Source organism: Procambarus clarkii, chromosome 71, assembly GCF_040958095.1.
Source record: "Procambarus clarkii isolate CNS0578487 chromosome 71, FALCON_Pclarkii_2.0, whole genome shotgun sequence".
Lineage (NCBI taxonomy): Eukaryota > Metazoa > Arthropoda > Malacostraca > Decapoda > Cambaridae > Procambarus > Procambarus clarkii.
In genome coordinates, this window is record NC_091220.1 from 9,756,636 (window position 1) to 9,774,571 (window position 17,936).

Below are 17,936 nucleotides of genomic sequence, written 5' to 3' on the forward strand. Positions count from 1 at the left end.
AAAGAGCAGAAGGAGCGAAAAGAAACACAGCACAGCATCCTATTTAGGCTACAAGGAGCCCAATCTGGCAACCCTGTGCAGTGCAGGACAGTGCACGGAGAGAAGAGACAAACACAAATGAACGAAACAGGACCGAAAAATGAAAAGCTAGGAGAAGGATCAGCAAGCCCCAGAAAGGACTGGAAGATGACAGATGGTCCAAGACTATGGAAAAAAACAAAACTTTCCCAATCCTCCTAGAACATAAAGAAGCAAACGTGAAGCACGAAGGCTAAGTCGCACCCGAGACCAAAAGTCATGCAGATCCCCGAGAAGAGGGAAACATGACTGTGAAGGCCCGTCCCAAGATGAAGGGTGGAGAAGCGTACCCACCGACAGATCGGACCTGACGGATCCAAGGGACAAGGAACCGATCCCAGGGAGGGGTCGACTCCCAAAAACATGCACGGAGATGGGAGGGGGAGAAAAAACCCACTCCTCATAACCGCAAGCCCTGCCCAAAGGTAGAAAAAGCCAGGAGGGGTCCAAACTTCAGCCTCTCACCAGCCCCGAGAACCCACAAGGCAGACCCCGGGGCTGAGCCGTTCCCCCAAAGCCCCAGCCTCACAAGAAAAAGTCCGGGCAACCGGACAAATACTAAGGAAGGGAGCCCACTGGCAGACTCATACAACACGGCTGGAGGAACAGGCTCGAATGCCCCCGTCGCTACCCAGGAAAGGAGAAATCCCCGAGACCTCCCGAGTCTCAAAACCAGCAAAGCCCCACCCCGACACGACTCCGAACCCACAAACGGTAAGGATCTGGATGTAGGGAGGAAGGGGGAGGGGACCATAACAGTAGAAGACCAGGGAACACGGAAGGAACAAAACCGAAGCGTCCGACACCACCAAGCCCCGTCACACCAACCAAAACGAGGCGGCACCGGAGCTCCCGGGGAGCAAACGACCTAGCGTGTTGCATCACTGAAACCTAACTTGCAGCGTCTGTGCTGCTTGCTCCCACATAGTCAACATAAGACAGGGTAATCAAGCCACAAACAAGCAACAAAACTCGTAGGGCTCCGGGCCGAAGGTACCACAGACCCCACAGGCAGCAGACGGAGGCAAAACAATGAGTCACCCTGAGACAAGGGAACAGAGCAACCCTCGAACTCGAACAAAGTGAGGGGGTACTCCGGGGTCACATCCATCGGACCCACGCGCCCCCCAGGGGTTTCCCAGGGTCCCGAGCGTTTACCAACAGGGGACTCACGCCCAGGTAATTCCAGGCAGGGTACTGCTAACCGGCGCCCAAGTCTACCAAACAACATTCTAAGAACTGTATCCCGCCCTGCCCTGGTGACTCTCTATTACTCCCTCATCTATCCTTATCTCAACTATGGTATTTGTGCTTGGGGTTCTACTACCCAAAATCATTTACGTCCTCTAATTACTCAACATAAAGCTGCTATTAGGACAATATCCAACTCTAGCCCCAGACATCACTCGGTACCCCTACTCAAATCTCTGAATATGTTAGATATTAAGTCACTGCACATTCTCTCATGTGTATTATACATATATAAAACGCTGAACTGTAATGCCAATCCTGACCTCAAAAGATTCATAGAAGGTTGTAACAGAACCCATGAGCACCACACCAGAAATAAATACAGTTTTGATATTCCTAGAGTACGACTTAATCAAACTAGAAATGCTCTTCAAATCAAGGGACCCAGAATATGGAATGACCTTCCCGACCATGTTAAAGACTGTACCTCTCTCAACCAGTTTAAGATAAAAACGAAGCACTACCTAATAAATTCCCTGTAACCTACCTTACCCCTCTGTTGTCAACTCATGTATGTTTTTTGTTTTTTTTCAAAACAACGCTGTTTGAATGTAATTGTCTGTAATAATTTGTAATTGTATTTGTGCTGCTTTTTCAGCCATGTTCCCCCCTCTTTTACCTCTATTTTTATTTGTTCTCAACACATTTTATTCTTTTTACCCATTAGTATTAAGCTTTAGTCATTAATGTTTTTCCTGCCCGAAACACTCTGCGTAATAGTGGCTTTAGGCATTGTATGTACTAGCTCTATCTATAAAGCCAACAAACTTTGTAAAATCTCTTTATGTATGTACCTTACCTAAATAAACATTTATTTATTTTATTTATTTTTTTTATTTTTAACTGAACCCATGGGACGTGCACACTCACGGGGACCTAGCAGGGGGAACCACCAGAAGAAGGAAGAGTACTCAGTACACAGGGGGCAAGAACCAAGGCAGACCCCCACCAGGTAGACAAACAAAAAGAAAAAGAAAACCCCGAAAAAAAGAGGACAAAGTACCCCAGGCGGAACAGAGCCGGCCGCTATGATTGGTGAAAATAAGTTGCGCAGTACCCCATACCCCTACCAGTGTAAACTGCTCCCTACCCCAAGGCGAACAGGGGAGACAGAACACCCAAGCACACAAAGGGCGGCCGAAAACCAAGCAGTAAATGGCCTAGCAGGGGCAGAACACAAGGAACTTGTGGAAGGTGGCCCCAAGCCCCAAGGGCAGTACTTACAGGGCACCTAGGGAAGGAAACCCTAGGCACATGCAGCCCGAGTACTGGAGAATCACTCCCGGCTCACACACCACTTAGAAGACAGTCACCACACACTAGGTACAGTGCTGAAACAACCACCGGAGCCAGAGCACACAACCTCAGCCTTTAGCATCAGCCTTAGAATTGACGGGTGGATAGTCGGCATGAAGGGTCTGGGGCTTCCCCTTCCCCCTCCCAGGGAGGGGGGAGCTGTGCAGACAGTGGCGCAGCGACATGTGACGTCACGATCGTTTGCTCGATTCTTTTAGGGGAGTTCTATCCACTTGTTCGGCTTTTGGTAACAATAACTTCATCAGAATAGGGGTTTGTTTTGGGATGCTTACCTTTCTGGGTGCCTGACCCGGTGGATGGCAGACACAGAATGCTTCCAACCACATGGGAGTTTCTATAGGCCATTGCTCCCCGTGCCTCTCTGAGGAGGGGCCAGGTTCTGGCTCGTGGTCCCTGGTAGGCCCACAGAACTCCAAACACATGACTGATGCCAAAGTCTGACATTAGCATATCAGCCTAGTAAACTCCGGGGAGCCGAAGGGGCTTCCCCCAGAAAACCCAGAAGGAGCCCGCGCATAGAGTCCAGAGATCCAATCTCCTGGGAGCACAAGCCACACAACTGCAAAGCCAAGTTGCAGAAATCAGAGAGAGAACTACCTGAAAAAGAAGGCTCAAGGAGGCCAATGATGCAGCAGCCAGCGAAGGTCAACGGGGCCTACACCAATGAGCACACTACCAGTGAAGCTAAACAGAGCACAAAAGGAAAGCACAGACACACACACAACACTCAAATAACCACCGAGGTACCCAGGGCCAACCAACACCTACAATGGAAGAGCAACAGCCAGGGACAAGTCCACCGGAGGAGGGAAGGCGAAGCCAACAGTTAGCCCTAAACGAAGCTCAACCAAGTCCAAACTTGGGACAGAACAATCAGGACTGCAAGTGCCAAGCAGGAAACAGAACCTAGCAATCCAGGAAGAACCTGAACCTCTGGCCAGCAGACACATAGATCAGCAGGTAGTCCACACCAGCCAGCTGTCAAGGCAGGCCAAAATACCGAAGGTCAAGGTCAACCACATATGTGACTTCTCTGTCATTTGTTCTAATAGACTATCTTGTGTTTGATTCTTAGTGGTTGGGGCTTGGGGGCATGGCTTGGGTATCAACCCCAACAACGTTTGTAAAGGCATGGAGTCTAACAACCGATGTAACGCCTGCCAGCGGAGGTGTGTTAGATCGGATAAGGTCTACATGTTAATGGTCAGTTGTGACCGCAGTGCTCAGTTGTTGAGTGTTTCACACTGAACGGAGTCTGGTTGACTCGTCCGCACTGAGTATTGTGTTTACAGGTGTATCCTCTACATACAAGTACTGGTCAGAGGACCATTTGCATAATTTTTATTTTGATTCATGTTATTTGCTATCTCTTAGAGGAATTATTGTTAACAATTATTGTGAACAATTGTTGTGAACAATTGATGTTTGTGTGTTGAGATAGGAGTCTTATCGCTGTGCATACACGCGTAATTGTCTGACATCTGTGTTTTAAGTGTACCATGATACACTAGTCAATTACCTTTGTTTACTAGTGTAAAGAGAGTTGTTCATGAGTGTTTCAATTAGATCACTATGTGTTTTTTGCAGATGGGAGGCAAGTTCTCAATTACTTAGCTTGGATGGTGAAACTCTGTTAATGTAACCAACCCATGTGTATTAATTTATTTTAATAAATTAGCGTTAAGTTACACAAGCTTTCAATTCAACCCTTTTCCCAGTATCACTCTTACAATTAACTCATTCAAATCCCTTATTCTTTTAAGTGATTTCTTCCTGTCCCTCTCTAGAGGGAGCTAGATCGTTTATAAGAGTCCTATGACCCGTATACCTGTGTGAGTAACCCTCGAGTCTGGCAGCAACACACAATGATCCCGCCACCCAGCTTTCTTCTACATCTCACTAAACCAGAAAACCATGTAAATATTATACCACATCCTCCAAATGATAGATGAAACAGTTTTGCACTTACTGGCTTTGTTAAGGTTTTGGTACTAGGTCGTTTGTCTTTCTTCCCACTCAAGAAGTTATGCAGTCTTAAACATTTTGGAGCAGCTGATTCTTCAAAACTTTTCTGACGATTCTGAGCAATCTGCAAGATATTAAAAACATATAAATTTACATGATAATCTTAATGCCACTGAAAATTTCTAATTCTAAGTTCTAGGTTTTGGCCTCTGGTGACCAACAGCCTTATAACAACTCGCAATGCTCTGGCGTGGATTGAATTGGGTGGAGTTCTCCCGGAAGTTCTTCATAAAGAAGCCACCATTAAAGTGCTCCTAGAAAATATTTTATCACCGATTTATATTTTTATTTTAATAGAAAATTGAAATCTGCTCAGTCACTGTCTCAATCTGCTCTCACAAATACTTTAGTATTTTTGTAATTAGCATAGGTCACTGTTGTACCATGTTGTCAATAAAACTTTACACTTTGCATTACAGTATATACTATATGGATCCAACCCTAATTTGTTGGAGTGAGGGAGTAGTAGCAACTAGAGATGCTTTCTGGTGGCAATTGAGATGCAATTTTTTAAAGACAAGAAAAATACATTGCTACAGCTGTTTCTTTCTTTGTAAAATGGCTTCTATTTACAAAAATCATTAAAACATGACTAATGCCATATTAAGAGAGTCATCACTCATGCCCTAAGGCCTGATTTCACTGAGCAAAATTATTATTTCAACCTATCACACACAAGACAACTCCCAGGAGAACCTGTTTGTAAACAACCCGTCCTAATAGAATGTCACATTTTGATGCACACTTTAATTATTTAATTTGTCGCGTGTCAAATCAGGCAAGTAAATCCGGCCTAGAAAGTGTGCATTGCATCCGAAGATTCACCAAAATGAGGTTCCACTATATATGCAATTTTCGTATTATTGTAATTACAGTAATTTTCTTAGAACACCATCCCATTTTCCACATATATTTGTAACAAAATGCTGCATATTTCATTTCTCTGTAGTATCCACCCAGAAAATATTTCCACAAATATTTAATTTTAGTCAATCACACTCTTACATATTCTAAACCTGTCTGTTAAACTCTCTCGCAGTGTCTGTAAACATGAGAACTGTTCCCTCACTGTGCCACTTACCTGACTAAACCTCCGTGCTGCTCTCTTTATAGGCACGGTGGAAAATTTATATTTTCGTTGATGTAGTTTGTTGTTGATGATCGCTACCATAGGAGACGGAGAAAGATTGAGAGGAGGAGCTGTTCGCTTAATTATTTCTGCTTCTAAGTGAAGGCGTTCTTCAGAGGTCCAGTCACGGTCCCGAGTCATAGCTGCAATATCTGCTGCTACTGACTGTTCAACACGTGCAAAATAATGCCTTTAATTACATACATATTTTGATTACATAAACATTTTATTCATAAACAATGAACTAATCTACGATATTAACTTTCAGTTAGCATAATTGTTCAGATAATACAAGTATTATTAACAGTAAGTGTACACGTGAGTCAGGTAAGCACATCATTAAAAAACGGAAACCGGTCGGTTCGGCCTTCTCGGGTTGGCTTTCCCCTCCCCTCGATGAGGGGGGGAGGTAGCGTTAACCCGTGGGGGGGGGGGGGGCTAGTTTCACTCAGTTTTGGTTGTTTTTTTCTTCTTAGGGGAGTTCTTTTGACATTTTGGGGGCTTCAGTCTTATTTTTAAACCAGGCTGTTTTGATTCGCCAATCTTTCTGGGTGTTTCCCAGTTGATGGCAAAGATCAAACCTTTAAATGTAGTGATCATAGGCCATTGCTCTCTGAGCCTCTCTGAGCCTCTCTGAGGAGGCCAGGTTCTGGCTAATGGTCCCCGGTAGTCAATACAGACTCTGTGAGTGATGACACTAGATAGAATGGCACTTAATCAGTGATGATAGCTTCAGGGAGCCGACAGGCCCCCCCCCCCCCGCCCTCCTTAGAAATGCAATTATAAAAACACTCTAAACAATAAAATAACTCCAGTTATAATAGGTCATAGTTAATGATGACCTATATGTTCATAGTTAATGATGAATACACAAGCGAAACATTCCCAAACAGTCTTTGTTGTTGTTGATCTTCAACACAACTGTTATCTGGGCTGTTGAACACGCCAGAAACATTCTCTAGCAGGCTTGGTCAGAGATCCTCAACACAACTGTTATCTGGGGTGTTGAACATGCCAGAAACATTCTCTAGCAGGCTTGGTCAGAGATCCTCAACACAACTGTTATCTGAGCTGTTGAACATGCCAGAAACATTCTCTAGCAGGCTTGGTCAGAGATCCTCAACACAACTGTTATCTGAGCTGTTGAACATGCCAGAAACATTCTCTAGCAGGCTTGGTCAGAGATCCTCAACACAACTGTTATCTGAGCTGTTGAACACGCCAGAAACATTCTCTAGCAGGCTTGGTCAGAGATCCTCAACACAACTGTTATCTGAGCTGTTGAACATGCCAGAAACATTCTCTAGCAGGCTTGGTTAGAGATCCTCAACACAACTGTTATCTGGGCTGTTGAACATGCCAGAAACATTCTCTAGCAGGCTTGGTCAGAGATCCTCAACACAACTGTTATCTGGGCTGTTGAACATGCCAGAAACATTCTCTAGCAGGCTTGGTCAGAGATCCTCAACACAACTGTTATCTGGGGTGTTGAACATGCCAGAAACATTCTCTAGCAGGCTTGGTCAGAGATCCTCAACACAACTGTTATCTGGGCTGTTGAACATGCCAGAAACATTCTCTAGCAGGCTTGGTCAGAGATCCTCAACACAACTGTTATCTGGGCTGTTGAACATGCCAGAAACATTCTCTAGCAGGCTTGGTCAGAGATCCTCAACACAACTGTTATCTGGGCTGTTGAACATGCCAGAAACATTCTCTAGCAGGCTTGGTCAGAGATCCTCAACACAACTGTTATCTGGGCTGTTGAACATGCCAGAAACATTCTCTAGCAGGCTTGGTCAGAGATCCTCAACACAACTGTTATCTGAGCTGTTGAACACGCCAGAAACATTCTCTAGCAGGCTTGGTCAGAGATCCTCAACACAACTGTTATCTGAGCTGTTGAACACGCCAGAAACATTCTCTAGCAGGCTTGGTCAGAGATCCTCAACACAACTGTTATCTGAGCTGTTGAACATGCCAGAAACATTCTCTAGCAGGCTTGGTCAGAGATCCTCAACACAACTGTTATCTGGGCTGTTGAACATGCCAGAAATACTCAGAAAGCATTTGTCAAAGATGGCTGACCTGATTTGTAGGTTGGAGAAGAAGGTATCGCGTATCAAAAGACGAGTCAAGTGTTCTCCTATAATCCCGAACTTCAGCTATTACACATCCTGACTGGTAGATTTCTATGCTTGACTCGTCTAGCAAGTCTAGAAGCATTGGAGGAAGTTTCTCATTATCTGCAAAAAGGGTTTCATAAATAAACAATATTTAATTAAATTTGAAACTGGAAATATGTTTCAATCCCAAGTGATCAAGGAGTATCCTTGGCCCCTATGTCATGTGTAACTTTAAATACACGCTATACAGTACTGTATTATAAGTGTTTTCAAATTGAAAGTGTATTGCCCCTGTATCAATATGTTTAAAATAAGGAACATACAGAGAAGGAGGAGGAGAGAATGAGAGTTAGTGGTATGCTAAGTGGGAGGGCATTGGAACTCGCCTAGTCGTGCTTGCGAGGCTTGAGCTGCTGGTGTTACAGGCTCCTGAGCTTCTCGAGCGCAATCATATCTATATTTGAAACTGTGTATGAGTCTGCCTCTACTACACCACTGCCTAATGCATTCCATTTACTTACTACTCTGACACTGAAAAAGTTCTTTCTAATGTCTCCATGGCTCATTTGGGTACTCAGTTTCCACCTGTGTCTCCTTGTGTAAGTACCAACTGTACTAAATAATGTCAATTTTCATGAGAATCTTGTTTTTTTTTTTTTTGTTTTTTTTAGATATATACAAGAGTTGTTACATTCTTGTACAGCCACTAGTACGCGTAGCGTTTCGGGCAAGTCCCTGGAATACGATCCCCGCCGCGAAGAATCGTTGTTACAACCAAGTACACATTTTACTGTTGAGTTAAACAGAGGCTACAGTTAAGGATTTGCGCCCAGTAAATCCTCCCCGGCCAGGATACGAACCTATGACAAAGCGCTGATCATGTCTCCCCGAACTTGTCTGTCTTCCAGTGACGTGAGGTGCAATTCACACAGCCTTTCCTCGTAACTCATGCCTTTTAGTTTTGGGACTAGTCTGGGTCTCTGCATCTGGCATTGTATCTGGGTCTCTGAAAACCTCATTTTTCACAAACACACTTTGGAATCTTTCATTTTGAGTTTTGCACATGTCATTTTTATTCTCAGTGAATCTCGTCCCCACTCTCAATCTTTGGATTTTATCCTTTACATGCTGATTGCCTTTAACACCAGTCCTACACAACCTGAATTGTGACAAACCTGAGGTGCACCGAAAATAAAGTATTCCCTCCACCCCTCCCACAATTTTTTTATCTTATATTTTAAAATGTGTTCTCTGATCACGAGAACCTAAAATAAAATGTTGTATGTAAAATATTTTAGCTGTGCTGGAGCTGAGAAGTTAAGTAATTTAGGGGTGCTGAGTGATGATGAACTAGGACACGCTAGCTTCAGCCAGCACGTGGGGCGCCAGTTGCTACATATATATTTTCCATAATTATTTCATTAGTTTATATATTCGACTGGTTTATATATTGGTCTCATATTGGTATATAGGTTATTGGTCTTATTGGTTTATATATACAGTACATGTACATGTATATGTATTTATTTTCTAGTGGTCTCGACAAGGACAGGAAGCCGGTGGCCTATCAAAGGCCCCCCCCCCCCCCATTTGTTCAGATGATTTCTTCAAGCTAAATTTTAAAGGATCAGGGTCCCAGTAGTACAGTCGGGTTCGTTCTCGACTCGCAATCGATAATTCCAGATTCGAATCCCGAGTAGGACAGAAATGGATGAGTGTATTTCCTATCCCCCTAAAGCATCTGTTCACCTAGCATTAAGTACCTATTCAGGAATAAGTCGGCTTATTGTGGGGTTGCATCCTGGGAGAGGTCGGTAATTTGACCTTGGAAGAGTCCCTCGCTATAAGCCTAACGTGTATGAATACACTCTAGCTGCCTGTCGCCCAACACAATGAATTGGTATTATTATTCTTATAAAGTTAAACAGAGTTTTGGCATTTACAGCTTCAGCGGGTAGACAGTTTCATGAATTTATAACCGTGTGTGAAAACCAGCGTGAATGTAATGAAACGCCATTTTCTGGGTAGAGCCCTGGAGGATCTACCTGGAGCTGGAGGTATTGGACTGATATTAGTTAATATTGCTACGGGGCTTTAGTCATATGGAGTTGTAATGCCTACTAGGGACATGGTCCCCTCAGAGAAGCAAAGGGAGCAATGGCCTCTGAAACTCACATATATAAAACCAGCGTTGAATGTAATGAAACGCCATTTTCTGGGCGAGCCCTGGAGGCTCCCTGGAGCATATCGGGCTAATGTATGTTATATTAGACCAGGACATTAGTTAACCCTTAAACTGCGCATGGTGTATATATACGCCCTGAGTAACATGTCCCACGGTGTACATGGCGTATATGTACGCCATAGGGTGCCAGGCCCAATTCAAATGGCCGCGGCTACACGGGGTTCACAGTAGCTTCCTCAGGGCTCTTGTAAACAGACGCCATATTAAAAAAAAATCGTGGGCAATATTCTTAGGTGTGAGAGGCACAGTACTGTTGGAGCAACCAAGGCTGGCGCACGCAGCATGAGCAAACAGCATTGCTGTTCAGCTTGTGACCACAGCATCGCCGAAAAATGTCAAAATAAATATATAATTGTTATTATTTAGCGATGACAATATTACAGATGACCCATGACCGTGATATAAATAACCAGGGTTGTGATAATAGCAGGATTGTTGTAATAATTAGCGCTGTGGGAGGAGTGATGCTGAGAGACGGAGGGAGACAGCATCGTTTACTGACTGTGTGGCCACCTGTTATTGTTTGCATTCACCATACCAGGTCAGTGGTTCTCTATGGTGAACACAAATGTAGATACTTATATATAATGTGTGTATTAGTGTAATAACAGCAAAAGGATTATGCTGGGAGGAGCCATATGGGTGACGGAGGTGACGTCGTCTGCACGATTTGTCTAGCTCTTTAGAGGGTGGCCACTATGCTCTTTGGGTGCACTACAAGCTTAGGTGTACAATTACGGTGCATAAAACATGTAGATACTTATATATAATATGTGTATATAGGGTAATAACACTGCAAACAGTATTGTTGGAGGAGAAAGTTTAGTGCGTGTGACCTTGAATGAGTGAGGGAGCCGCCAGCCGCCATCTGTGTATAGCGACGACTCTTAGTGCCTGAACTAACTATATCAGCTTAGCTGTACAGTTGTGGTGAACAAAATATATACATACTTATATATAACGTCTGTATATAGTGTAATAACACCACAAAGGGTATTGTTGGGGAAGAAAGTTTAGTGCGTGTGTTGAGGGATTGGCAGCGAGTGGCTGGCTGGTGTGTGGCGGTAACTCTTCGTTGCTTTTCGACTCTCAATACCAACTTAGTGGTTCGTTATGGTGACCAAAACATGCCAATACTTATATATAACCTGTGTATAGAGTGTAATAGCAGCAAAACTATTTGTTTATTGTTTTATAAACATAATAATTGAATCACTAATATGCACATCATACTTTTGAGTATAGCAATTATTCACCACTTTTATTATATAAATATATTACAATACACACTATTGAATAATATTACTGCAAAAAAACTAAGAAAAAATCAATCGGAGACATTGAAACAATTAGGTAATAATATCTTTGTGGCAACTCCCATCTGTCAGCGCGGGTGACGCAGACCGGGTCTGACAACCGCTCTGTCAACGCCCACTTTTTGCCAGACTTCCTCGGTCAATTGCGCCTAAAATATGTCACCTACGATTTTTTTTATTATTTTTCCCGTGCTCAGGGGGGACAAATTAACATGTTTAGAAGACGAAAAAAAAATTTTGAATTTTTTTTTTTCTTGCGCACAGGGGTGTAAAAGTCCCCAGGACCCCTGAGCAGTGTAAGGGTTAAGGAGTTCAGACCTAATAGGGACCAGCGCCAGAACCTGGCCCCTTCAGAGAGGTTTCAGGGAGCAATGGCCCTGGAAAACTCCATTGTGGTTGGGGGTTTCCCTCATCTGCCATCGACCGGGGTTAGGCACCCAGAAAGGTAGGCATAACAAAACAAACCCCACAAGGTAAGAAACTAAAACAAAAAAACGAACAGAGAGGTAGAAACTCCCTACAATCCCAAGGAAACAAGCAAACAAGCAATTATCACAATTTACTGCCACGCAGGTCGTCCGCACAGCCCTCCCCTCCCCGAATGGGGGAGGGGAGGGCTGACTCCCTTTACGAGAACCCAAACATAAATACAGGGCGATCATGTGTGACGTCATGCTTGTTTGCCCGTTTTTCTTTTGGGGAGTTTTGTCCACGTGTTTGTCAATTTTCTTTGTTAATCAGAATAGGGGTTTGTTTTGTGGCACTTACCTTTCTGGGTGCCTGTCCCGGTCAATGACAGATATAGAATGCTCTAAATCACATGTGCATTTCTATGGGCCATTGCTCCCCGTGCCTCTGTGAGGGGGCCAGGTTCTGGCTCGTGATCCCCGGTAAGCTAGAACTCCACCCACATCGACTGATGCAAAATAGTTAGGATATCCATAACAGCCATGGATAGCTCAGGGGAGCTATAGGGACTCCCCCCAGAAAACATTCCCTATTTTTAATCCTACATTGTGGCTTATTGAGATTGAAACCATTGCTAGTTGTTTGTGTTACATCTGACCTTTTGTAGATGGTGTCTGGATCAACATCCTCAAAATTGTTCCATATTTTAAAAGTTTTGATTAGATTCCCCCCTGTCATGTCTGGTATGCATTGTTGTTAGCCGTATTGCCCTCAACTGTTCCTGGTATGAGGGTCTTCTTTCATCCAAACTTCATTCCGGAATGGTTTTTGTTGCTCGATGCTGAACTGTCTCCAAAGAAGCTATGTATGTACATATCTTCGTATTTGTAATAAAAATAGAACTAAAACATAAATTCTACAACATACATTTTCAGGTAAATAAGTGAGGCTATTCTAAACCTTCTCTACTGTTGCTGTTCTTTTACCATAAGACACCATTATAAAATATACTGCATCCACCTCAGTGGCACTGGTGGGGGCTGTCTCCTTGTATTTAATGGGGAGTCCATCATAACAAACTATTTACGAAGTTAACCTCCACCTGACACCAAGAGTGTGTCACTCTCCACGAAGATATTGCCAGCCTGTCCTTCTCTTTCCTGTGTGATCATTGATTTCTTGCCACTCAACAGTAGCAGGTTTGTTAAACAAGACTACCTTTCTTCAAGCATATGCTGAAGCTGTCACAAAACTTGTTTATTCCAGGTCTTCCACTAGTCTATCTAAAGCATAAACCAACAAGGTAGTGCCTCTCGTCCATTTTTGTGGAGGAATAGATTTGGACACAAAAATTAACAAATTAAGTGTGGGTTAATTAGGAGATTGAAATACAGATAAACACAGAATAAAGGAGTTCTGTATGTGTAAGTGAATACATTACAATACTGCACCACATCATAAGTATAATCATATATTATTTATCACACAATTTAAATATCTATAGATACGGAACAAATTCTAATCAAGCAAGAAATTATTACCAATCTAAGGGACATAATAAAAGCAGAGTGCACTGTTGTCACATCATTTGTCAATATTCACTTATGAATTACATCCATAAATAATGGCCAGCAACCATACCAAACAGGATACCTACCAATATATGTCAAAAAAACATCCTCCTCATATGAAAGTCGGACAGTTTCTGTTTCCAGTCCCGATGACATTTTGATAGCAAGAGAGTATCCTTCATTACCTCGATACAAATTAACCACCAGGCAGTTGAGGTTATCACGTTTTACCAACTTCTCCAATAATTTGTGAGTTAGGCTGATACTCTGTAAACATAAAAATCTTTTATAAGTAAAATAAACTCAATTTTAAGTTCTGCCATTAGGTTTGGCAAAGTATTCTTTGAAAATATTGTAAATATAAGTAAACGTATACTATACTGTACATGCATGTATTCTTTATATTTATGTATATGTATACACGTTGATGTGTTTACGGGGGGGGGAGAGATCCATTCGGATGTGCGTACATGATTGTGTGTTCCATTCGTATGTGTGTACATGACTGTTTGTGTTCCATTCTTATGTGCGTACATGATTGTCTGTAATTACCTAAGTGTAGTTACAGGATGAGAGCTACGCTCGTGGTGTCCCGTCTTCCCAGCACTCTGTCATAGAACACTTTGAAACTACTGACGGTCTTGGCCTCCACCACCTTCTCACCTAACTTGTTCCAACCGTCTACCACTCTGTTTGCGAAAGTGAATTTTCTTATATTTCTTTGGCATCTGTGTTTAGCTAGTTTAAATCTATGACCTCTTGTTCTTAAAGTTCCAGGTCTCAGGAAATCTTCCCTATTGATTTTATTAATTCCAGTTACTATTTTGTATGTAGTGATCATATCACCTCTTTTTCTTCTGTCTTCAAGTTTTGGCATATTTAATGCCTCTAACCTCTCCTCGTAGCTCTTGCCCTTCAGTTCTGGGAGCCACTTAGTAGCAATCTGTGTTGGAAGATTGCTGCGAGTGCAAGCTGAGCTGCCTCATCATAGAATTTGGTACAATTATTTTCATGCTAATTTTGAATGTTTCTATTGTTGTGTGAAATGACTACTGTTGTTTGGCATTTTCAAGGATTTGGTCTTTGTTAACTCTCCAGCTGTCTGAAAATCTTCTCAGACTTTCTGGATGCCTTCCTGGTGTTGTGGTGAATTGTTTCTGACTCTCAGCACATACGTGAAGTAGGGGGGGCAGGTTTTTGGCTCTGGTCCACAGTAGGCCAAACAGAGCTCCTGTATCTGATGTGACCACTTTGTACAGAGTTCCCTGAAACATTCAGTGTGTGCTTCAGGGAGCCACCGAGGCTCATCTAGAAAAGGGAAGTTTCATTACATTTAACAGTCAAGTTTTCTTTTTTATCTGCCTAAACTTACCTTCTATGTAAGCCAAATTAAATTATCATTGGAAACATTTATTCTTACTCAGTTTTTGCATTTTAGAATATTTTTACATTTAAGTATCTCCAAGATATACCTGGATTAGAATAACAGTAACTAACATAACCATCATGAGTCAAATTAGTGAAACGTAACTGCATCCCTTCGTAAAACCAAAAATTAAAAACAAAGTTTAAATCTGGTGAAAAGGAAAACCCAAACAATAGAAGCTTTTACCAGACTGCAGCATCACTAACAGTGCTGGGCCAAAAGGCGAGAAATAATCAACGTACTGTACCTTACCTTGAGGTGCTTCCGGGGCTTAGCATCCCCACGGCCCGGTTGTCGACCAGGCCTCCTATGTACAGTACATATGTACCATCAATAAATGTGCACTTGTTACCTTGAGTCTGGGTGTTTTAGTAGCTTCCTCGGCATAGATTGCTGCCAGTCTACTGAACAGTGGATGTCCATGAAGAGCTCCACAGCTGCCTTGGACCAGTGCTTCATGACTCTGCTCTATCAGGTACTGTAATTATGAATAATTGTCATATCAATAATCTAAACAATATGTTTTAATCTTTTATTTATTTTATTTATTTATATATACACAAGAGTGCTTACATTCTTGTACAGCCACTAGCACGCATAGCATTTCAGGCAGGTCCTTAATCCTATGTTCCCCAGAATACGACCCCATCAAATCATTTAACCAGGTCCCATTTTACTGTTGGGTTAAACAGAGACTACAGTTAAGGATTTGCGACCAGTAAATCCTCCCAGGCCAGGACACGAACCCAGGACAAGGCACTCGCAAAAAGCCAGGCGAGCGTCTTACCACTACGTCATGGGGTCTGCAGTACAGTACAGTACCCGTGGCTGTATCAGTACTGTATAGTACAGTACAGTATGTATATGCTTATCTATCAGCATCTATGAGAAGGGAAATCCAACTCTATGGGTCCTGCCACATAACTGCCTAATGTATAATCTTGGCTAAGGTCTTCACAGTAATTTAAATTTAAGCTCTTTAAGACCATTTTCCTTGTTGACCACAGCATGCAAGTATTTTCTTATGACACTAAATTTTGTCAAAATTGGAAAAATATGGTTTACCTTATCTATTCACCTCTATTTTGTATGACTTGGCTATTCATACAAAATAATGGTTGTTCTCTCCTTTCAAAGTGTTAAATTTAGTTTTCTGTATATATAGCTTACACCTTTTATTTTGAGCACTTGCTTTACTGCAAACAACACTGGCAATAAATGACTTTATTGGAGCTATTGAAAAATAAACAAATAAAATTCTTAACAGAGCCAGAACTGGGGTTTTGACTGTAAGGTAGTGCAAACCCTGGAAACACAAATCGTAACTGAGCCTATTTTCCCCTTGTTACAACTTGTAATAAAGTTGTTACATCTTGGCTTAACGTGTTTTTGACATATTAGAACGTTATTACAACTTGTTATATTGGTTGTTATAACTGTTTAGGTGGTGTTAAATCTTGTTCGAACGTTGTAGCAACGTCATAGTTTCGCTGTGTGTTTGGTGGAAAACATATGGTGGAAGTTGGTAAGGAACAACTCACATGGCACTGGTTCCACCCAGGAGAGAGAGGAAGTGGTGGAGGGGAGGGAAGAGGGTGGAGTAAGGGAGAGGCTGTGGGGAAATTTGTCTGTAGGTTGTTCCATTAATATAGCAAACACCTTCAATATAGCTAACCCCTCTAATATAGTAATTTAGCTAACTCCTATGCAAAATAAAGATAAAAAACCACATCTAGTATCGGGCCCCTGCGAAAGGGATATGGAACTTTCACCGATGACAACAAAGAAATGAGCGAGTTACTGAGGAAGCAGTACGCCTCTGTTTTCAGCGAGCCATTAAATGCACTAAAGATTGATAACCCAAATGAATTTTTCATGGATATGATACCAACACCAAATCATATATCAGACGTCGCCCTATCCCCACTAGATTTTGAAGAAGCCATAAACAGTATGCCTATGCACTCTGCACCAGGCCCGGATTCTTGGAACTCCATATTCATCAAGAACTGTAAAAAACCACTATCGCAGGCCCTTCACATTCTGTGGAGACAAAGCCTAGTTACTGGCGTTATCCCTGACATACTAAAAACAGCAGAGATAGCACCACTCCATAAAGGAGGAAATAAGGCAGAGGCAAAAAATTACAGACCGATAGCACTAACATCGCACATCATAAAAAATTTTGAGAGTGCTAAGAAGTAAGATCACAAAATACATGGAATCACAGCATCTCCATAACCCTGGACAACATGGTTTCAGAACAGGGCGCTCTTGCCTGTCGCAGTTGCTGGACCACTATGATATGGCATTAGATGCTATGGAAGACAAACAAAACGCTGATGTAATTTACACAGATTTCGCAAAAGCTTTTGATAAATGTGACCATGGTGTTATTGCACATAAAATGCGTTCAAAAGGAATTACCGGGAAAATAGGCAGATGGATCTACAATTTCCTGACTAACAGAACCCAATGTGTAATAGTCAATAAAATAAAATCCAGCCCATCAACCGTGAAGAGCTCAGTCCCCCAGGGTACTGTGCTTGCTCCAGTACTTTTTCTCATCCTCATATCGGACATAGACAAGAACACAACTTATAGCACTGTATCATCCTTTGCAGATGACACTAGGATCTTCATGAGAGTTGGCAACATAGAGGACATGGCAAACCTCCAGTCAGATGTAGATCAGGTCTTTCTATGGGCTACAGAAAATAATATGGTGTTTAACGAGGATAAATACCAGCTCATGCGCTATGGAAAAATTGAAAATATAAAAACAGAAACCACGTACAAAACTCAGGCAAATCATAACATAGAACGAAAAGGCAATGTAAAGGATCTGGGTGTACTCATGTCGGAAGACCTTACCTTTAAAGAACACAATAAAGTAGCCGTCACAACTGCAAGAAAAATGACAGGTTGGATAACAAGAACTTTTCACACTAGAGATGCTATACCGATGATGATACTCTTCAAAACGCTTGTTTTCTCTAGAGTGGAGTACAACACCCCGACACTTACCATAAAGACTGCATACG

The 17,936-nt window shown here is 42.4% G+C and overlaps 1 protein-coding gene across 1 annotated transcript in view; it reads right to left on the reverse strand.

Moving 5' to 3' along the window:
• Positions 1–17,936, reverse strand: part of LOC123745508 (putative transcription factor SPT20 homolog-like 2) — a 175,663-nt gene that overhangs the window by 157,394 nt on the left and 333 nt on the right. The window contains exons 2-6 of the mRNA XM_045726086.2: positions 15,245–15,370; positions 13,553–13,733; positions 7,889–8,046; positions 5,753–5,965; positions 4,616–4,735 (exon numbers count right to left, since the gene is read on the reverse strand). Of these exons, the coding sequence (XP_045582042.1) occupies positions 4,616–4,735; positions 5,753–5,965; positions 7,889–8,046; positions 13,553–13,733; positions 15,245–15,370 (798 nt within the window). The remainder of the gene's footprint in view (positions 1–4,615; positions 4,736–5,752; positions 5,966–7,888; positions 8,047–13,552; positions 13,734–15,244; positions 15,371–17,936) is intronic.